We start from the raw sequence: 21,996 nt of genomic DNA, 5'->3' as shown, positions 1-21,996 counted from the left end.
CAATTTCACTCGTATCATCCAATGCTATTTAAGTATCAAACAAATTTTCGAAACGAACGAGGAAGAAATGGGCAAATGAATTTGTTTGTGACCCATTAATATTTGACCCTATTCACTAAGGGTATGGGGTCCTAAAGAATCCCAACGCTTGTCGTTCGTAGACAATAGGTGGAGCAAGAGCTAGGCCCATCCGAAGTCTATTTCATATCTCATCAAGAAAACAACGAGGGCTCACCTTATATATTTTTTGTTTTGGGACAATTTCAGAGACCAAACCAATGAGTCTCATTGTCGTTATTCAGTTTTGGCACAAGAGCCTATTTGCAAAACTCCAAAACCAAAACCCTAGCTAGGGCTTGGTAAAGGTGTTGGAGGTCGTATTCTCCTTCCCCATTTCATTAGGTTTTCCAAATTTTGTCAACATAATGCACCAAAATGTTAACCATAAACCAATAATTGTGCATAAAATAGTTAGATAGTTGACATCTAAATTTGACATTAACGTACATGATTTGTGTAAAAATATTGTCCCGCTAAACCAATAATGGTGTACAGAAATAGTTTGAATTTTATTCCGCAATTTTTTTGAATTGAAATTAGAATCTTGATTTCGATCTAATCCGTCCAGAAATCAAGCCTCCTCGCAGAGAGTAATTTACAAATGGATTCGCCGCCATCGTAGAGTTCTAATCTAATAATGAGTCAGACGTTACGATACGTTGCAGTGAACCTGCTTGATCTAACTTCAGTTACCCATATTGATCTAAATCCAGCTACCCATAAGTGGGACCCACTGATTGTGTGTATTAATTTCAAAGGGTAGTGTTACTCACGCAAATCTTTTTACATCCCAAACACTCGTGAATTTTTGTCAATTTATTCAGTTCATTTGATCCGACTAAAATCGAGAGGAGTGAGTGAGAATTGAGAAGTAACCCATTTTAAATATTCAGCCCATTTGATGAACCAGGTGTACATATACCCCAATCTCACACATCCGGCCCAAACCACAACAGACTAGGAAACTAAAAACAAAGAATTTCACGAGGCATCCCAGTCGGTTTTGCAGCTGTTGAAGTCCAAAGTGATGTCAATGCAGTCGAGGAAGAAGGGTCGCAACCAAGTGCAGCAGTTGCATGTGCTTGTGTACAGAAATCCGGTCGGAAGTATCGGAAAAAACCAGTATCTGATTGAGTCCGATTGTCTATGTTCTGGAATTTTTGTTCTCTCGTGCTTGAAACCACGCAATCATGTAGTCCCATGGCTTTGGGGAGTGATGGGTTATCCGACAAGAGTGCTATCACTGCATTGGTGTGCATATGGTGCGATTCTAAATGTCAATATTACTCGTGGTAAAAACTCGTAATGACGCCACAAGACGCCCTCGTGGTAACTTCGTTACTAATTTCAGTTCAAATCGAACCTCACATCAACCCAATTAAAAATGTTTGGATGCCATTTACAAATGCAAGTGATGCGCATGTATTGAGATTGGTAACGGGCGGAATTTAACCACAAGGGGCATTTATATGAAAGAAAAACATTAAACATTGTGCTAACTCCTGTGAAATTTTGTAAACCCTTGTGTGTATGGAGCCTATAAAATATAAATGGGGAATATATGCCACAAAGGTGACAAACCGAAAAGAAAAATAGGAGAATTAAAAAAATTGAAAAATAAAATGAGGAATGACAGGTGTAAATACTCTACTGGACGCTGCCATCCCAAGATATAAAATGATCAAATTTTAATCCACCAATTTCTCAGCCTCCGCTAACATCTATGGGGTTCTTGAAGAGGACTCTCTCTATATACACTGACTTCTGTGCTACAATTTCTCAGCGATTCGCATGAATGCATCTGCAAGCTTGTTAAGAACGGCAACCAAGTTGTCGGAATGCTCTTTCCTCTGCTCCCGGTCGAGTTGAGAATGGGAGTTCTGAGCATGGAGGTAGTCAGCCAGCATTTTGCCGTTCCTTTCCATGACATCAATCAACTGGTTCTCCAGAGTGGATCCTTCCTCGTCTCCTTCCATTGCAAAACGCTTCCGCTTTCGGTCTTGAGAGGTAGATCCAACCTCTGGGATCGAAGCCGGCTGTTTTGGGCCAACTGCACCTGTAGACAATAGTATTCAGCGTTCAGTGACCACATAGAGTTGGTAATCTACAAATTGCCCTAACATTTGGCTGAAATATGTTGAACATGTGAATTGCAACAGAGAAATTGGTCTTGCTTAAACTTTGATCTGTTTCCTCTTAAAGATGCATTAACCCTAACTTCGGCAGATACCAATGTTACTTAAACCAAGTCCATGTTCCACTAATCGCCTCAACTAAATTCAAAAGAAGCAATAAACTGTACCCCGGCATCATAAGCTAACAGGTTCTTGGTGGTAAGCTTAAGCGAGAACATACAAAGAACAAAAGTAAAAGAAAACCTATGAAGCAGATGAACACAAAGCAAAACGGCAAAACGGCAAAACATGTACATTATATCTCGGAATTAATCCAAAGAGGATGTTTGTGCATTCATTCATAACTGTATTTACGGGGAAGCTGGACAAGGCATGAAAAGAAAAGAAAATCATACTCCATCGACAAAACTAACAAAATTTTCGAAGTTGCTTCAGTCTGATGAGAAGGTTCATCAATTTTCAACCTGGCAAGTTTCATAACAGCTAATGCCCAATACGATGTTTTGTTTGTGGCTCAAGTATTAGTTTATTTTTCGTGGGAAGGGTTGAGGCAGACAGAATTACCTTGTCCTTGATGTGCTTGAGGTTCTTGATGTCCTTGTGGTGTTGGTTTGTACGCCTTCTCTGTTAACAATTACATCCAACAAAACAACATTTGAAATTTCAGTAATGCTGTCTACCTAAAACCCCAAATAATTCTCAAGACCCGAAAGCATTCATAATCTTTGATTATTTTTCACCCCACCCCCACCTCCACCCCCACCTCCACCCCCACCACAAATTATATCTAACTTTTAAGCATATCAGACACAATGGACCTGCTTCAACCACTAAATTTTCCATCACCCATCACTCACTCCCAAAATCATTCTTTTTTTCAACCCACAATGCAAAGGTAGTAACTTTCGCACTCCCGTTTTCTCCTTTTGCACTCGTCCCCATTTTCATTTTTCTCGATTCACTGTCTAGAAAACAAGAAGTGTTCCTTGATTCGCCTTTGATTTCTTCAATCTAAAGGCTACAAAACACGAGTCGAGTGCATGGAAGAAAGAGGGAGTTCGAAATCACTTCGCTGTAAGAAAAAAAAAAAAAAATATTCAAACCAATTACAAACACCAAAAACGATAAGACATTCATCAAAACCCAACTCAAATGCAGCCAAATTTGGTACCAAATTTTGAAGCTTCCACCCCAAAAATCAAATTTTTTTATCCAAAAGGAGTCAAATGTATTTGATTCGAATATACCTGATATTGGCAAGGGAGCTGAAATTCCCGGACCCTCCTTGAACCGGACTTCCTTTTCGGGGCTCCGACCAGACTCGTCATCAGAAAACAACCCCTCCTCAGTCGGCCTCTGTATACTATCGAACAATTTCTCAGCCTCCTCCGCCGTCCCCTCCTCCTTCACCTCCTCGGACTCCACCCGGTTCGGACCCGGCAAAGCCAGCGTAACCGGAGTACCTGGAACCGCCTCCATTATATCGTAAACTTCCTTATCGAAAAACCCCGGCAGCTTCCTCTCTCTCCTCAGGTCGTTCCTCATCACCCAATACGACTCCGTTTCGTCCTTCCTCTGCGCCTCCCACTCCCTTATCTTTTTGAAGTCCCCCGCCAAATTGCTCCACCGCTTCCGGCACTGGACCGGCTCCCGGTTCACCCCGTGCTTCTTGCAATAGTTCGACACCGCCGCCCATTTAGGCTCCAACTGACCCGACCCGAAGTCCGACCTCGGTGCCCGCACCCCGCCCCGGCCCTCCGCGTACCGCTTACCGTTTATCAGCACGAGAATCTCCTGCCGCGTCCAGCGTGGCAGCCTCGGCGCCTTGCTGGAGTCATCACCACCGGTGTCGGCTGACGTGGGGTTGCGGGCGTCAACGCCGTTACTGTCGCCGTCAACGGGGATCAGGGTTACCTGCTGCACCGAGGCCATGACCATAAATAACAAAAACGGAAGAAAAATAAGAGAAAAATATTTGAAACGCACGTGCCACAATGGTGATTTACGTTGAAGGTAAACGGCGTTTTTTCGGAGGCAAAAGGTCCCCCCTAAACGGCGTTTAGAGATTAGAGGGGGTCACCTTGCTCTTATCTCTCTATACCTAAAACAATTAGGGAGGAGAGGAGAGAGAGAGAGAGAGGGAGAGGGAGAGAGAGGCAAGGGAGGAGAGAGAGAGAGAGGTTTAGAGGGCTTTTGGGTTGGGATTGTTATGGGAGAGTGGTGGGGTTTATCTTATTATCTCTGTGTTTTTACTGTTAAATATACAGATTAATTTGTGAAATCTCGATTAATCAATAGGGGATTTATTTTCATCTTTTAACTTGTTACCATATCAAGGGTTAATTAACTTTAATTATCTTTTTTTTATCCAATTAGCTTTAATTATCTGTCTTGGAATCTCTAAGGGCACTCACTCGAGGCATTACAACCACTCTAATCTCTTATTTGCATTATGTCATTTTCTTCTGTGTAAAATATGGTCCATAAAACGCCTTCTTTTTTGGGGCACCTTTATCCTATTGTTTCTTCTTTTTAATTTTGTTTTATTGCCTTTTCTTTTATTTAATTTGTCCTACTAAACTATTTAATATTTTTGGATATGTTTCTTAAACTTTTGGTCAATGGTTTTAGGAAAGTGTTATTGGCACTCCAAAATTCTCATTCTACACTCCTCACAAATATTTTTCTTTCTAAATATAGAAAGTTTGGAGTGTAGAATGAGAATTTTGAAGTGCCAATAACAATTCTCTGATTTTATTTTAAAACAAAAATCATGGGATTTTGATTTGGAGAGGTGAAATATATTTTTGTTTTTGACAAAGGATAGATATCTATATCAAATTATGCAGTGAGGATTCAAATACGGACCTCACATGCAAGGGTGAAAGTTCTTAATCAACTGACTGCAAGCCACTTGTGAGAGGTGAAATATATCTAATTAAATGATAAACGCACATTTTGCTTAATCTTGTCGTAACCATTTAGTATTATGGTCTAGTGGTATTCTTCTTTATTTGTAAGTGAGAGGTCTTATGTTCGATTCTCGCTAAAGATGAATTTGAACCACATTATTACTAGTTCATTGCGAGGCTAAACACACCCCTTAGTATAGATAATACCGTTTGTTCAAAAAAAAAAAATAGAAGCTAAAAATATGTGAAAATCAGCACCATATATGTGTAATTTTTTTTTTTTTGGTTAAATATGTGTAAAATTTTATTGACACATTAACATTCTGCGATTTATCATCTTAGCACAAAAATCTCTCCTATATAATAAATAGGTATTTTGGGTTACAATTATAAAGAAATTGTTTATTGACAATTCCAAGGTTTGGGATATAGATGCTAAGAAAGGTGATAAGGGCATCCTACCCTACCACTTAACTAAAATTTTCCCCACCTCTCCTTTCGTTCTCAACCTCTATTAGACTCTTATCCCATTTAATCATTTTCCCTAATCTTTAGTTAATCGCTAATGCTTATGATAATGGACGGCCCCTCCAATATTAAAGCCACTTTTTTTTGGTCGACGAAAGTTTTGGGGGACGGAAGGATACGCTATCATATTTCAGGATTAAGGCATACCATAAGTTCCTTTGAGGACTTACAAAGAGGGTCGTAACTCTTTTTTTTTTTTTTTTTTTTTTAATTTTTAAAGATCACCTATCAAGAGAGATTGTTGACAATAAGACTCAAATCTGGGCCGTCGTCTAGTAAAGAGAACGATATTTACCAACTCAATCAATCTTAGTCGGCTAAAACCACTTTTATTTTTGTTATACGAAGTTTGGACAAACAAAATTATTGAGGGTAGGCCACTAACGACTGCCCCATCCTACTACTAAAACATGCATCACACTCCCAAATCACTCCTCTCTCTCCTTAATCAAGTTATTTTAGCTAATAATAATCTAGGATTAGTAAATAATCATATTATAGAAAAACATACTATATTTATATTTTTTTAATTATCTTATAGGGTTTGTGAGTAGAGAGAGAGGGTGAGGAGGGTCATATTCTGCTTGTGATGTACCGGGGACAAAGGGTGATCCCTATTTGCCAAGGCCTGCCAATTTATGGTACTATTCTTTTTTCACGCCTATGGCTGCACTTGCACGGACTCATTGCTAGTTACCTCATTTACTTCATAATTAGGTCGCTCTCACGGTAAATTTCCATATTATTCCATAATATTCTCTTCTTTGCCCTCAATCATATTCTTTTTCCCTTAAAAAAAAGAATCAGTTACTGGTGACTTCATCACAAGCAGTCTATTTTTTCAGGAGTCATAAAAACTCATATAGGCATTTTAGCTTCTTCCTATACACTATCATGTAATTCAACAACTCCAGAAATTAACCACAGAATGTGCCGTGTGGAAAATCCTAAAGTGATTGTAACACATTTGCACGTGCTATAACGTGAGTAGGAACGAATTTTGTATTTCAACCACAGCACAACAAAAAAATATCGTAATTGATTATTTTAGGGTAATACAAAATTGGAAAATAAACTAACTACACTACTAGGCCAACTTAATTTCGACACGCCAAGCAAAGCTTGCCTATGTTTTCATTTCTTCTTTCTTCTATTTTTGTTTTCTGGCGGTTGGTTCGAAGGAGTTGCTGACTATGTGCAGGTGGTGCCTATGGAGGGGATGATCAGCGATGGACGGAGGATCGAGTGGCTGGCTAATTCTCGGATCGGTGATGGAGAACACAATGGATGGTTCTTGGTTGTTCGTTTTTGTTTGGACTTCAATGTTGTTGGGCTCATTTTCTGTGTTTTCTTTGTTTTTAAGCCTGTTTTTTGTTTGTTTCTAGGAATAAAGTAGGCATTTGTTTGATTTGTAAGTGTGTGTTTTAATAAAAGTTCCTCGTTATCGATCCTTTTGGATCCCACTTACAAAAAAAAAAAAAACAAACAAACAAACAAAAAAAAAAAAAAAGAGAAGGAAGGGCATGGCTTTGGTTACTTTAACACCATGCATGCATGCCAAATGAGTACGTAGTGTGAGAATTGTGTCAATTAATTACATCACCCAATGTCCAAAAAGCTGACATGAAAGTTGGGATTTTACCATAAGAACAACTGATAATACGAGGAGAAATTCAACTTATTTATAAATTCATGAAATGTCCATCCTCTCATCAGTGTGAGTTTCATTCTCAACACGCTCTCTCACGTATGACGAATTTTCAAGCCTAACACGTGGACAACACAAACGGTGTACCGTAGAGCAAGGGTGGTCATTGGTCTTCAAATGTGAGCCAATAACCATGGATAAAGTTAAGACTCTACTATAAAACCAATTGGTAATATAGAGGATAACATAACTTACTTATAAGCTCATACAAGATCTCTCATCTCATCAATGTAAATTCATTCTCAACAGAAACTAATCACTAAATAATATGAAATTACTCTAAACTATACAATTTGGGAGTGTTATTTTATTTAGGGGGATGTATTCAATTGAGAATTTGACAGACTTTAATAGATTTATAAATCCATGGATTTTTATGAAGTTTAATTAATTTGTAGAGGTTCTATATAAAATTTTGATTCAAATCTCTCAAAATCTTATAGGGAAAGATGATATTTGTGAATGTTTAAAATACACTACAAAATCTCTCCAATTCCCTCTAATTCCTCAACTTTCTCAAATTCTTTAAAATTAATTTCTAATTGAATACACCTGAAATGTTATAAACTTCTTTAAAATCATAATTGAATACACCAGATTTCTAAGGATTTTAATAAACTATCTTAAAATTCTAATTGAATACATCTTGAATTTCAGAGAATCACTTAAAATCATGATTGAATCTCCCTAGATTCATTAAAAGAATTAAAATCTCTCAAAATTCTAATTGAATACACCCCCTTAGTATATAATTGCTCAAAAGTCTTTATGCAATTTACAAATAGCCAATTGGTGATAGAAAAAAGTGGCAAATGGTTTTGAAAACCTGGAAAGTATATATTATCAGCATTTGGTAACATGTCAAACCTCAATAGGATTCCATGACGGACTCATCTGATCACTTTCAACAGTTTAATTGGTACACATTAGGTGGGTAATTAGACGTATTAAGTACACTTGTCGATTTCCTACACGCAGTTCACTATTTAATTGTGAAAATATTTATTTGCAGAGCTGTTTAGCATGTTTTTGGAGGGACCCATGGAAGAAATATGAGCACGAGAGAATTAATTAAATTGATAATATCATAAAAATGGACTAACATTCCTTCTTTCTTGAGATTGAATTTGAAGGGTTGGGTAAAATAGTTCATGTCTAAAAAAAGTATAACTTATTTCACAATTAATTAAGGGGCCGTTTGATATATGTTTATCAAGCGGTTTTAGTTTTAGATGCGTTATTCTTTATGACTCAAAAGGTTTTGGATAAATTAACTTTTTCTAACGTGACAATTAATTTGAGTTGTTTAATTGTTAATACACGCAAGACTAAAGATTACCATGAGATAAATGAATATTTGATTCGGGTATTGATTTCCTCTTAACGCATTATCATGTGGATAGAAAACCTTATACACAATAATATATTATTGAATCGAGACAACACGTGACAGTAAAATCATTCCATGTAGTTTCATTCATTTGTAAGATTTTGTTTTATTTTTTCTAGGGACGTTAACCTCATTTTCACCAAGAGGTTGTCGGATTAAACGTGTGTCAACCTCATGTGCACCTAAATTTAAAATTATTTTTCCATATATTAAAATAATTTAGGATATAATTTAGTCAAACCAATTAGCGTAAGATTGGTTATTCTTTTCTCTTACGGCATGATCACGTTTTTACTTACTTTAATCACGCACTTGACCTCCCAGTCTAACCAACAGTTACCCTAAGTGGCAAACAAACTTTGACCCAAAAATAAAGTGACTAACAAACAAAAATTACCTATTCATATTATATATTAAAAAGTAAATAAATAAAATTAGAGAAGCATTTAATAGGTCAGGTTCTTGACGTTGTTCATACCATACAAAAAAATAAAATAAAAGTGCTTATCAAACAATAATCCTTTCATTGACAAAATATTAATCATTAAATTAATCCTTTCAATAAACTTTTCTGTTCAGCACTCTGCAGTGATGTAATATAACCCTTAGGGCATCTCCAGTGGACAGGTTAAAGGTCAAAGCTAAAAAATTAACCTGATTTGTTCAAAAACTCATCTCCAACTAATGATTAAGTTATAATTCTATTAAACTCACAAAACTATATTCGGCCAAAGAGGCAACAGGCCGACCAAATGTAACTATAATTCTAGGTGAAGCTATATTTAGCCTTTTTGATTGGAGATGACCTTATATAACAAAAAATTGGACATTCAAATGATTTCATTGTACAACAAAAATGCATACATTGCAAAACCATCATTTAACCCGTTGCTTTTGCTTCCTGAGGTGGGGGAAAACAATCATTTAACCCTTTACTTTTGCTTCCTGAAGGTGGGGGAAAACAATCATTTAACCCTTTACTTTTGCTTCCTCCTCCTAGTACAAACGCTTCCGACAGCCAACTGCACCGCAGTGACAAGCTAGCCGCTTAATTTTTCCATCAAGACCGACAACGCTGTCAAGCTCATAACCATAGTCATATGTAAGTTCCTGCACACGCAAACATTGAATCTACTCGTTATTCAATTATTCATGCCAAGCAATGTTGGACACATGATTTTGGGAAGAAGATTATTTTTACCTGCAAGGGAGGTATGTTATCCGCAGCGAACAACACGATTCTAGCGAGTCTAACATCACGATGAGAGCTCAAAACGCACTGTACGAAGAGGTTAGGCTCGCAACTATGATTGATGTATCTAGCAACGTTGCCATGAGAACCAGCATCTATGCAAAACTCAGGCTCACTTTCTGATAGCTTGCTGAATCCTGACTCCGCGTCACCATTTGGAATAGTGACATCGCACATTCGCTTCTGCAAATGTACAGACCAACGCATCAAAAACAAATTCACCGCATCTAATCCGAAAATGTAAATACGCAATGCACAAGTGACAAAAGAACATTCGGAGTTCAATTTGTCCATATCAAACAGCTGGAATTCTACCTCTCTTGACCCAATCCCATGCATTGTATGCCAGCAATCAATTTCAAATATATATTCGTTCCCCAAGAGACCGTCAACTTCATCAGTCTTCCTAAGAACTCCGGTGTATTCACATACCGGTGCACCAGAAGGAATAAAGTCCCACGACCTAACACCCCAGCCTTTGTAATCTGTACGAAATACCTGTCCAATAGAATAGTAGATTTATGAATTTTGTAAAGTACCGTGTATCATAAAAGAAGCACTGGCAGTTGTAGCGTTTAGACCTCAAGTCGATGCTTTATTCCCCGCTGAGATGTACGGTTAACACAACCCGGTCCACAGCCGCAATTTGGACCACACTCAAACACAACAGCCTTTGCCTCAATTAATCTAACACATAGAGAGAAACGGAGAGTTTCACCAACACAACCTTTATACCAAAAATAAAAGGACCGGTGGATCTCAAACAAGATAGTCTTACAACAACACGTATGCCATATTCAAACCTTACCTTCCACCATCCTTACTAACGTAAGGAAAATCGTCGCCATTCAGTCGAGCACAAGAGCAAGTCAGTGGATTAGTACAGTTTCCTTTGCAGCTGCACCCAGGAGCATTCGTTGGAATGTTCACATCTTTTTCAACTATAATAGAGTTTGTATATGTAAGGCCTGCAAGATTTAAAATTTTACCATGTCTTTAATAGTGGCACGGATAATGCCTACTGAACAGTACGAATGATCTTCTAAAAGTTAAGAAGCGTAGCTGACCTTCAGGCGCTACAGGAGGTTTATCGATGACATTGGTAGCTGGAATGCAAATATTTTCTTGACCATTACTAATGTCCTTGCATACCAACCTAAATGTAAAACGGTTCCTTGGGTTTACAGTCGTTAGAACAAAATTGGGAGAAAAACAGAACATTGAGGGAACAGCTTACTGATTTCATACCCGGGTAATTCAGCTTGAACTTTAGACCCTCGCGCACGAACAAAATTTACCTGAAAAACTAGGCACTTAAGCATTTCAAAAAGCTCTGCAAAATTTTCCCACAGTTTGTTCCCTCGTCATTAAATTGTATTTAGTTATTGGATTTCATGAAATGAAGAAGAAATGATAACCTGTTTACTGCACAAATTATCTTGCCCTGGAAGTCGCTTTAAACGATACTTGAACACGGTGAATCCAGCAACACCCTTATCCGTCCAATAATTGTTAACCTGCCGGAAAAAGAAAATAAGCGAAATATATTCATTTCAGCTAAATGTATTCCTTTTTCCATTTTTAACCATGTGTTACTTTATGCATTTGTAAAATATTAACCATAAGCAAAACAAAATACACATGAAAATGGCCAACCTTGTATAGTCCATCATACGTATAAACCTTACTAGTATAACTATTGACGCAGTCATGTCCACGGACGACTCTAACAGGAATGCCCTGCTCCATATTATTCTGCAAGAAGATAAAACACAAACAATAAGTAAACACCACGTAGGAGAATGTCACACATCCAATGAGTGGGTATGTGAGATAAATGAATCCTTGGATCATTGGCATCATATGCCGTTGGACAATTTTTATGAACTTCAACACAAACTGTTGCGTATTGCATGAACATTTAAAGGAGACGACATCAGCAGATGCAGCACAAATATCAGTTTCAAGACGACGCACCTTAAGAGCCAAATTACCCCGTTTCATAACTTGATCTGCAATTTGCTGTTTATTACCAAGCAAATCATTTCCACCTTGACCAGTATAAACAACCTCGTCTGAGTTATCAACATCATCTTCATATTGGCCAGAAACCACAACTGTTAAGGCAAACGGAAGTTCATAGCCTCGGAATTTCTCCTGCAATATCCAAGAGGCTAATAAGATCACAACCTTTGGTTCAAAATACTTCAACCTTACTGCGTCTAATTGCTTCAACCTTCCAATGAAAGTAGATTTGTTACCTTGCCTTTAGATTCTCCCACACAATCAATTCCACTTAACCAGTGTGAATGGAACCCTATGGCCACCATTTCAGCCCGAGAGTAAAATTGATGCCCAACAGCAATACCTGAGTCATTTATATTTACATTAAGCAAAGTATCTTTTGAAAAATGGTCCTCCTAATGATCAAGCATAAGAAACGAGCCAACATTCTCTCAGTGTACCCAAATAAAACAAGATAGCACTAAAAAGGTTAACATGTGATTCAACCAGCAAAGCAATAACAACGAACCCGGAAGATGACCAATTTTCTTTTCAGGGAATAAAATTTGATTCTTCTTCAGCATCTGTCATAATCAAAATGACAAAACCAAAAAAAAAAAGCACAAAAAATCATCACAGTTAGCATAAAAATAGAGGGGTTAAAACCTTAAAATGCCAGGTTACTATATGTTTCTGAAAGGATATAACACATGGTTACCACTAAAAATATACTAGTTCAACTATATCAAAAGGCAGACAACTAGACATTATGATAATTCTGATGCTTATGAGGGTATACACAAATAAAAAAACAGATGTAAGTGTTCGCTTGAATGCCAGAAGAAACAAGGTTTCCTCACAATTGATAAACTAAATATGAAAAGGAATTCTTAGTACTCTCTACAATAATGAGTTACAACAGGACATAAATATAAGTCTGATAAACAGCTTCACCATTCTCTGAAACCGCAAAAAAGGAATTGGAAATTAACTCTAGAATACATTCATAACTTCTGGTCTTAAACTTCATAGAAATACTACGTGTATCAGACCTACATGTAGCACAGAACTCACCTCAGAAAGTGCCTTCAGATCAGGTCTCTTGGACTGCTTCTTAGGTTCATCATCCTTCTGCAACAGATTTTTACATATGATAGTGTGATCAGTGGTGTCTAACTCCTATACTTCATAGATAATAATCATGTTCCGAATCTACATATAGGACCTAAATTAACTCATAAGCTACCTTCTTATCAGATTCCTTGGAAGGACTCGTCGAAGGCCCCTTGGGAGGTTTTTTGGAAGGCCTCTTCACAGGACTCCCATTTTGCAAATGTTTGTCAAACTAAAATAAATAAAAATCACAAACGCGATCTCCAACTATCCTTTTTTTTACTTCATAGAAAATGATAATAAAAATCGAAAGGAACGTTCAAGCATCCAAGACATGCTATAAGGTTCATACAACTTATTTTCTCTTGACCCTCGCTATCATTACCGCTTACATGCTTAAGTTATTCCTTCTCTCTACAATAATATGGGAAAACATACTAACCTCAGGCCTACGGCATCTTTTCTCCTCTTCCTGCGGAAAAGCAACAAACTTGTGGAAGTACTTGCAGAGAACTTGCATTTGTCAATTTTCAAAAAATAAGACCCAAATAAAATCCCTTATAAAGAGTAGATTTTCAACGAGTCCACCTTTTAAATAGCATATAATCATCGTCAAAACCCATCACAGTATAATATCACAATAAAAATCAAGAGCCTAGAATCCCTCGAAACAGGGCACAAAACAGTGCTCTAATGATTTCTCCTTGAGCTTAAAACCATATAAATATCAACCTGATTCAAACAAGTTGCTTAACCGAAAAATCGCAAATGCAGATGTGGGTTAGGCTAGTTGGGAAGAGCTGCGTGCCGGCCCCCTTGCACCCAAGTTGAAATCCCCATACCAGTGAATCAATTAATTTGCAATATCGTCTTGTCAACTCAAATGACATTGAACACATGTGATGAAATCCATACCTGAACATAGTGAAGGTAATGCAAATTGAAAACTCGGAGTGTCTCCCTCACGCGAGCAGTGTAGCTCACTCCGTTCCCATCAGTCAAAGGCAAATCAGCACCGGTATACCAACTCCAATCCACACAATCCTTGCCCTCGCCGCTCTCCAGTATCACTTTTCCCTTGCTCGGTTCTGCTTCGGGCTTAGAACTCTGCGCCGGCGGTTTGGGGGGTTTCGCAACCTTGGTCCTCTTGGTCCTGACTGCGTCGTTCTCGGACTCATCTGCCGTCCGTTTCGGACTCCCGTAAAATGGCCGCTTCTCCGCCGGAACGTTCTGCAGCCGAGGGCTAACCCTGCGATGAGCGGCGGAATTGTTCAGTTCACCCATCGATTTGCTCTTTCCACCACCAAAATCTGCAACAAAACATACAGAAAATAGTGAATAAATAATTAGGAATCAAGATTTCGAGGAGAAAGGAGAGTGAGATCGACGGCGAGAATCGGACCGATTGGACGACGGAGGGATTTGGAGCGGAGCGATAAACTCGGGGAAGACAGAGAATTCGGAGAGAATGAGAATACTCGGGGTTCGAGATGTCGCTAGGGTTTTGAAAATAAAGAGACGTTGTCGGAGTACGGACCGAAAGTGGGGAAGTTTAAAATATCGATACAGGCGGGAAACTGGACAGGTTCAGAGTAATTGGAGATGTAATTGAACCGCCAATTCTGAAATTAAGGCTGGAAACGACCGGTCGTTTTATTTAAGAGACTAGTCCAACTAGGCAAAAATGATCGTTTTAGATAAGTCCACCGTGAGATTAGGTCGCGTTTGGTACGTGGGACGGGACAGAACGGAATGAGACAAGACGTTCTGTCCCACGTTTGGTGCACCTAAAACTAGTGGAACACGCTCTTCCACGAGACAAGTTTTGGATGATTTTTCGCTCCGCCTCACCCCCTGGAACGACTTGTTCCACGTCCGTGAGACACAAATTTATAACATTTTAAGATAAAAATACCCCTTGTCTTTTTCAAAATTTACATCATCTAAATCATACAACAAACCCTAAAACTATATTCTCTTCTTCTCAGCCGCTATGAACCTCTTCACCCCTGCATCTCCCCTTCGCAACCTTCCTCCTCATCCTCTTCTGTGTAGCATCTTCAGCTCTACATCTCCGTTCCAGGTTCGATATGTTTTTGTGTAGCCTCTTGGTCTCTCTTTCTTTGTAAAATAAAAAAATTGCTTCCAGGAGGTCCTAATTTTGATGTAAATTTGAAGTGGCATTATTATTCTTTTCTGATTTGCTTGTTTCGATTTCATTAACACCCAGTTAATAGGCAAAACATTTGCAATTCCCACTACCTGTTTTTGTCTGCTTTGGCCCTTGCATATTATTCAAAACATTTGTAATTTCCACTACCTGTTGCTCGACTTTATCCTTCCATGTCATTAATTCCTCAAAATTGTCCTGTAGAAAAGAAAAGAAGATGAAATTTCATCAGAACCAAACTACTGTAAACATACATGACGGAACACATACTTCTTGTCCAATAGTAGATAGATTTTGCAAAACATGACAGAACAATTTACTGGGACTTCCATTTTATATACCTGCATACCCTTCCAAGAACCTTAAATCACTTTTGAGCTTTGCTCAAACTGAGCTTTCCATTTTGCCAAATCCTTGAGCCTTTCCTGATTCTGCTGAATTTCTTTGTATTTTATAGTGCTTCGATTTCTTTGTATTCTTTTTTGATTTGCTTGTTTCGATTTTTTTGTATTTAGTGCTTCGATCTGCCCAATACTACATCTGCAACCAAAGATCCGCCTCTATTTATCTGCCTCCACTCCCCATATTGAGCAGTATTGCATTCACACGTATCTTCATCTGGATTCATTTTTTCAGTGTCAAGTTTCAATTTTTATGTGCTGAAATCTATAAATCTGGTGTCTTGGGGTTCTGTTGGATTGGATTGGGTTACATGTTTTGGATTTTCCTCTGTTGGATTGTGTTCTATGTTATTTTTTAAAAAACCAAATTAAATTGCTTCTATGTTCAAGAACCACTCCCAACATATCTTGAATATGGACACAAACAAATGCATCTTTCGAATACCTCACTCAACCTTAAGGAGTAAAACTCTTATCATTTATTTTACCAAGTCCAAGGTGTGAAAATTAAATAGGTTCTGGTACTATTTATGGAAAAAAAATTCCTCACTCAATTTGAAGAAGCCAAACTCTTATCGTAGAATTCTACCAAACCTTAATATCTACAATTAAATAGGTTATATTACCAAATAAAAAAAAATCTTCACTTTGCAACATCTCTTTGTTTGCATTTATTTTTAATGACCTTGGTTTTTGCAAGACTGAAGTGCATTCATATAGCATTAGTCGAATCCTCATATGGTAGCACTCTCAGATTTTCAGTGCATGCCAAAGTTGATGCTCCACTTTAAGAATTGCAATTAGGATATGATGCTCCACTTTGTTTTACCATTTAATCATACGCTTGTAATTGAATCATGCATATGTTGATGCTCCACTCATTCATGTGTTGTTTTTTTTGCATATGAAGGTATAGATGAATATGAGACTCAATTCTATGTTCTTTTGAACGTTTGGATTATAATGGCACAAGTCTTTACTATGAATGCACAATTGCTGAGGTATAGACAACAACAAAGGAGACAACAAGAAATAGCTAGTTTAGAGCAGAGGACATTTGTTAGACTTCATGTTAGGAGAGAGGAAATAAATCGTATCACGCGATTGAGTGATACTAATTGTTTATGGGAGCTGCGAATGGATAGCAATGCATTTGCAGTTTTATGTGATTTACTACAAACTCGTGGTGGATTGGTAGATGATGGCCATGTTACGATAGAGGAGCAAGTAGCTACTTTTGTTAACATATTGGCCCACCACAATAAAAATAGGTCAATGCAAGTTTGATTCATTAGGTATGGTGAAACTATTAGTCGGTATGTCTGAAGAGTATTGTGTGCATTGCTTAGTTTGCAAGATGTGTTGTTTGCAAAACCAACCCATATCTCAGAGGATTGCACGGAATCAAGATGGAAATGCTTTAAGGTAAACATCACAGTAAAATCATTAATAACATAATTATTGTAGTTGCTAATTAATATAAGTTTTTCTTTTGTCTAGGTTGCTTAGGAGCGCTAGATGGAACATACATAGGGTCACTGTGCCTGATGTCGATAAACCAAAATATAGAACAAGGAATGGTCATATAGCAACTAATGTGTTAGGCGTATGCACACACAACCTCAAATTCGAATATGTGTTATCCGGTTGGAAAGGATCAACTACTGATTCGAGAGTTCTTGTTGACGTTGTTACTAGAGCTAATGGCCTCAAGGTCCCAACTGGTAAGATAGACAAGTACCTAGTATTTTTCCTTACCTTTGTTGGCCAACAACTAAAATTTATTATCAACTAATATAGGTACATATTATTTGGTTGATTCCGAATATACGAACGATGAGGGTTTTCTAGCACCATATAGAGGCACTAGATACCATTTGCAAGAGTGGGAAGACAATTCACATGCACCTAGGAATCATGAAGAATAATTTAATAGGAAACACTCAAGTGCTAGGAATGTCATTGAAAGATGTTTTGGCCTCCTCAAAAGATGTTGGTTTATCTTACGAAATCCTTCCCACTATCCAATCAAGATTTAGGGACGAATGATCACCGCATGTAGTTTACTTCATAATTTTATCAGAATGTATATGGCGGTTGATCCTAAGGAAAATGCAAGGCTTGCATTTGATGAATTACCTATAGGGGAAGATTTACCAGAAGTATTAGCCTACATTGAAACCGTTGAGTCAAGCCAAACATGGACTCAATGAAGGGATGATCTTGCAAGAGAAATATATGATGAGTGGAGAAGAATAAGGGCTTGAAAATTGGTTGACATGGTAGTTATTGTAATTATCTTTATTGAGATGTGGACTTAATGGAGTTGTTGTAATTGGCTTGAAAATTCGTAACATCAAGACTATTAAGATATTTGTTATTGTAATGTGGTAATTGGGAGTTATCTGGATGTTATGGCTGATAAAGCCTGGTGTCTTTTATTTGGTGTTCTCATATACGCTTATCTTTCCTCCTTGTATATAGGAGTTATATTGTTTAAGTGTTGAATGAATTACTAATATGTTTATTTGTGTTACTTATGTAATATATGGCTTCTTTGATAGATTATATAGTCACCTCACGTAATTGGATTGATCATGAGGAGGATGTACTACTTACTATCCTCGAGGAGATGGTTGTTGATGGTGTTAGGTGTGAGACTGGCAATTTTAAGGCTGGTACTTTTGTAATCGTTGCCTTCAAGATAAGGGAACAGATTCCTGGCATTAATATAGAGCCGAAGCATATACAAAACAAATTGAAGCGTCTGAAATAAAAGTATTCATCTGCATATGAAATGATGAATACATCTGGATTTGGTTGGGATGATGAGAAAAAAATGTGTTGTTATGGATAGTGACGAAATACTACAAGAGTGAGTGAAGGTAAATTTTGTTTCTTATTCTTTATCAATTAGTTGCTTTGAAAGTCTTAACCTTGATTTCTTTGGGTTCTTATTGTAGAAACATCCCAATGCATCTTGCAAACCAAATAAGTCATTCCCGTTGTATCCACGGTTATGTACGGTGTTTGGGAGAGACCGAGCCATGGAGAGTATGGCTGAATCAGCAGCGGATGCAATCGAAAATATGGGTTTGGAAAGTTAGGATTTTGAGACTTCCGAGATGCCTCCACCTTTACCTACCCCATCTTCTTCTATTGCTACATATAGTGCATCTCAACCTGTTAGGAAGAGGAAGAGGAGTGGGAATAATGGTGATGCAAATATTGTATCTATTATCAGTGAAGGTTGGAATAAAGTTGTTACTGAAATGAAGAAATTAGGTAAAGTAGAAATTAGGTAAAGTTTTACTTTCAGAGAAACAAAAGTTAGACTACCTTTTGAGCTTCAGGCTATGGGTTTCCCATACGATCAGGTGCTAAGAATTTCAATGAAGTTAGTGAAAGATACCGATCTGATGGGTATCATGACTCACAGAAGCCAGATTTCATTAACGTGTTTAGGAGAGCCTTTGAGCATTTGGGGATTTAGTATTTGTGGTTTTAGTATGACGAACTTTATCAACTTCTAGTGTTTTCATTATTGCTTTAGCAAGACATTATTTGTTTTTTAAGTCAAGACGAATGTTTGATTTCGGATATTTCATGTTTAAGTTCTAGATATTTCATTTTCTTTGTTTAAGTTCTGAAGTTTGAACCCTAAAACTTTTACAACAAGCATGATCATTAAACTTATATATTTTTCAACATTGCATGGCAACCATGAACAGAGCCATCTCAACCATCTTATTCATGCTAATGATCTCATTACTTTCAATATTCACTGGCTCAAAGAAGTCTAACTTCATCAACAAATCATAGAAGACATAAATTACAAATTTTAAAGGGGTTTGCATGTGGAATACAACATATACCTAATAAAATTTGGACCAAGAAAAACAATAATGGATAATAGTGTTCAAATTTGAACAGCTTGAAAAAAAAAAAAAAAAAAAAAGAGTCTTGTCCCGTTCCACACATAAAATTGTACCAAACAACAGATAGAACATGGGTATTTTAGTCATTTCAATCTTTTGGTTCCGTTCCGTCCATGCGCTACCAAACGCAGAACAAAACAACCGTCATGTTTCGTCTTGCGCGTATCGAATATAACATAGAACATTCGTTCCGTCCCGCTTGTGTACCAAATGGTACCTTAAGGTTGTCAAATATATACTTACCATAATTGGTAGAGTTGAAAATCTGTTTTGGTGATGATTTTGGGCTCTTTTGGTAACGTGTGGATTATGATTTTTTTCTTTAAGAGTTTGAATTCGACACGCAATAGATTGAAAATGAAAAATTCAATCAATAGGACAATGTATCTGATCTATTCATTTATTTTTGAAATCGCCACTAAACCACTATCACCATCGGTACCACCACTGCCAAAAATCACAATCACAACTCTCCAGTACCACCAGCACATCTGAGGGTGTTGAAACAACCAGTCAACACATGCGACTTTTCACAAGGAATCAAGTTCTACCTGAATTGGCCCTTTCAATTGCAATTTTTTTTAATCAACATATCACATTGCCTAATTCTATAATTAACAAAGCTAGGTAGACTAAATTTTTAGGCAACATTTGTACATCATGTGATGTATCACCAATAGGAAATAACGATCGCAATCAGCAAGCATAATTTGCAATGAGATCGCAACAACGATCGCGACCTAGCGAAGATCAAGCATTAACTCACAACGATCGTGACCCACAATGAAGATCAAGCATCAATTTGTGACCCGCAGGTTGCATTGACGACTTGACAACCCTCATAGCTCTCTCCTGATTTGAGGAGAGTGAGAGAGAGAGAGAGAGAGAGAGAGAGAGGGAGAAGAAGAGAAGAGGCGTGAGTGCGATTAGACTTGGAACCCACCTCGAGAGATGGGTTACAAACCCTTTGTTATCATGGATTCAAATCCAAAATACAAATCCTCATCCGTGATGTTGATTAGGCGCATCAAATAAGAGTTGAGACTCAAATTTATTTTAATTGATCATATCTAATCCCAACAGGCCCACCAAATCGGATCACATTTAACAGATCAACATGTGTATGAGTTGAACACAACAAAATGGAGGCAGATTGTTTGCCTTCCTGTTTGGGTGCCCTTCCCATCCCCTCATATTCTGTGCGGTCACAATTAAGCCACGACAACATTTTATATTGATTTTTTTATAGAGATAATAAAACAAAAAACAATAGAAATATAAAATATTGACGTGACTTAATCATGTCCGCACAAATAAGAGACTGATGAGAATGACACACAAACAGAAGGCAAACAATCTGCCTCCCCACAAAATTGCATGACCCAGACCAAGTTTTATTTCACATTGTTTTCGAGGAGCGTTGCCACCAAAATAACACCCTTGATTAATGGTTTTCCGTGTTCACAACCAAACCAACTAGCATGGACTTTAAATGGACATTTGTCTTTGATAATTTAGCTTACCAAGTAATACGATTTTTTTTAAAAGGTTTTCACTGTTCAAATTTTTAGAATCAAACTTCATTGTTTACTTTCTATACAACTCAGTAGTAGCGGGCTCTTAAAAAAAATTGCTTAGATAGAATAACAAAGTGTATAAAGCACTCTTAATTCCAATAATTCACTCTTAATTTATGCAAACAGAATCACAGATACAGATTACAGTCTGCAAATTGATGAGATTTTTAAAAGGAAAACTAATGAAAAGAGCTTGAAAATTTTGAGTTTGATCGATAAGGACAAAATAAAGAGTAAAGTGAATAGTACCAAATTTGACTTTTTAGTGTAAAAATATAGTTTTTCGTTAAAATGAACAGTAATGCAGACTTTTCGTTAAAACTTTCATTTTTAAATTGTGTATTTTAAAAAGTAAAACAAGAGCTGCGTCCCACTCGGTGGTGCTTGCAACAAAACAATGTCCTTGTATAAATGAATAAGGCACGTGAAAGTAAATATAGGGGAGAATCTCATAGGGTGGCTAAAACGGAAAGGGATCCTCCATTCCTCCTAATTCACTAAATTAGGAGATCTGTGCTATTGAAATTTGATCAAACGATTGAAGTTATTATAAATTTTAAAGTGGACTTCTGTTTGTAATCGTTTGATCAAATTTCAACGGCTATGAATCTCCTGATTTGATGAATTAAGAGAAAGAGATCCAAAAATAATCCATTTCTGACAAAAACCATGTAGCCACAAGACTCTGAGCAATCAAAATCTATGATTGCACCCACATCCACATGTCTTTCATTAATCATTCTCTCTAGTTTATGCTTTCTTTTTCTTAATCCCTTAATTATTTGTTTAATCGCTTAATTAGTTGTTT

The 21,996-nt window shown here is 37.3% G+C and overlaps 2 protein-coding genes across 3 annotated transcripts; both read right to left on the bottom strand.

The window, feature by feature from the left end:
- Positions 1–1,550: 1,550 nt before the first annotated feature.
- LOC103950405 (trihelix transcription factor ASR3) lies at positions 1,551–4,401 on the bottom strand. Its single transcript, XM_009361607.3, has 3 exons — positions 3,443–4,401; positions 2,760–2,819; positions 1,551–2,116 (listed from the first exon to the last, which is right to left on the bottom strand). Exons 1-3 carry the CDS (start codon positions 4,131–4,133, stop codon positions 1,830–1,832), a joined length of 1,038 nt encoding a protein of 345 aa, XP_009359882.2. The 5' UTR covers positions 4,134–4,401; the 3' UTR covers positions 1,551–1,829.
- Positions 4,402–9,540: 5,139 nt separating this feature from the next.
- On the bottom strand, positions 9,541–14,654 carry LOC103950404 (histone-lysine N-methyltransferase, H3 lysine-9 specific SUVH4). 2 transcript variants are annotated; one of them, XM_048574689.1, is made up of 17 exons: positions 14,505–14,654; positions 14,018–14,412; positions 13,545–13,574; positions 13,236–13,334; positions 13,064–13,120; positions 12,519–12,573; positions 12,247–12,353; positions 11,963–12,142; positions 11,642–11,740; positions 11,404–11,502; positions 11,234–11,283; positions 11,053–11,141; positions 10,794–10,953; positions 10,567–10,672; positions 10,301–10,483; positions 9,935–10,168; positions 9,541–9,843 (listed from the first exon to the last, which is right to left on the bottom strand). In XM_048574689.1, exons 2-17 carry the CDS (start codon positions 14,384–14,386, stop codon positions 9,730–9,732), a joined length of 2,031 nt encoding a protein of 676 aa, XP_048430646.1. In that variant the 5' UTR covers positions 14,387–14,412; positions 14,505–14,654; the 3' UTR covers positions 9,541–9,729. The 2 variants fall into 2 exon arrangements, with proteins under 2 accessions (XP_048430646.1, XP_048430647.1); XM_048574690.1 differs by lacking the exon at positions 13,236–13,334.
- Positions 14,655–21,996: the final 7,342 nt, after the last annotated feature.

Source organism: the organism of the source record quoted next, unplaced genomic scaffold (assembly GCF_019419815.1).
Source record: "Pyrus x bretschneideri cultivar Hongxiangsu unplaced genomic scaffold, Pyrus_bretschneideri_v1 Contig74, whole genome shotgun sequence".
Classification (NCBI taxonomy): domain Eukaryota; kingdom Viridiplantae; phylum Streptophyta; class Magnoliopsida; order Rosales; family Rosaceae; genus Pyrus; species Pyrus x bretschneideri.
Note: the sequence above shows the minus strand (reverse complement) of the source record. Positions and strands in the feature narration are given on the sequence as shown.

Bases quoted from the DNA above. Each gene is read 5' to 3' on its own strand.
- LOC103950405 (XM_009361607.3), bottom strand. From the start codon at position 4,133: ATGGTCATGGCCTCGGTGCAGCAGGTAACCCTGATCCCCGTTGACGGC. The intron at 2,820-3,442 runs GTATATTCGAAT...AATTGTTAACAG, and splicing joins AGCTCCCTTGCCAATATCAG to AGAAGGCGTACAAACCAACA. The intron at 2,117-2,759 runs GTAATTCTGTCT...TATTGTCTACAG, and splicing joins TCAAGCACATCAAGGACAAG to GTGCAGTTGGCCCAAAACAG.
- LOC103950404 (XM_048574689.1), bottom strand. From the start codon at position 14,386: ATGGGTGAACTGAACAATTCCGCCGCTCATCGCAGGGTTAGCCCTCGG. The intron at 12,143-12,246 runs GTAACAAATCTA...TGGATATTGCAG, and splicing joins TGGGAGAATCTAAAGGCAAG to GAGAAATTCCGAGGCTATGA. The intron at 11,503-11,641 runs GTTGGCCATTTT...TTTTTCCGGCAG, and splicing joins CGTATGATGGACTATACAAG to GTTAACAATTATTGGACGGA.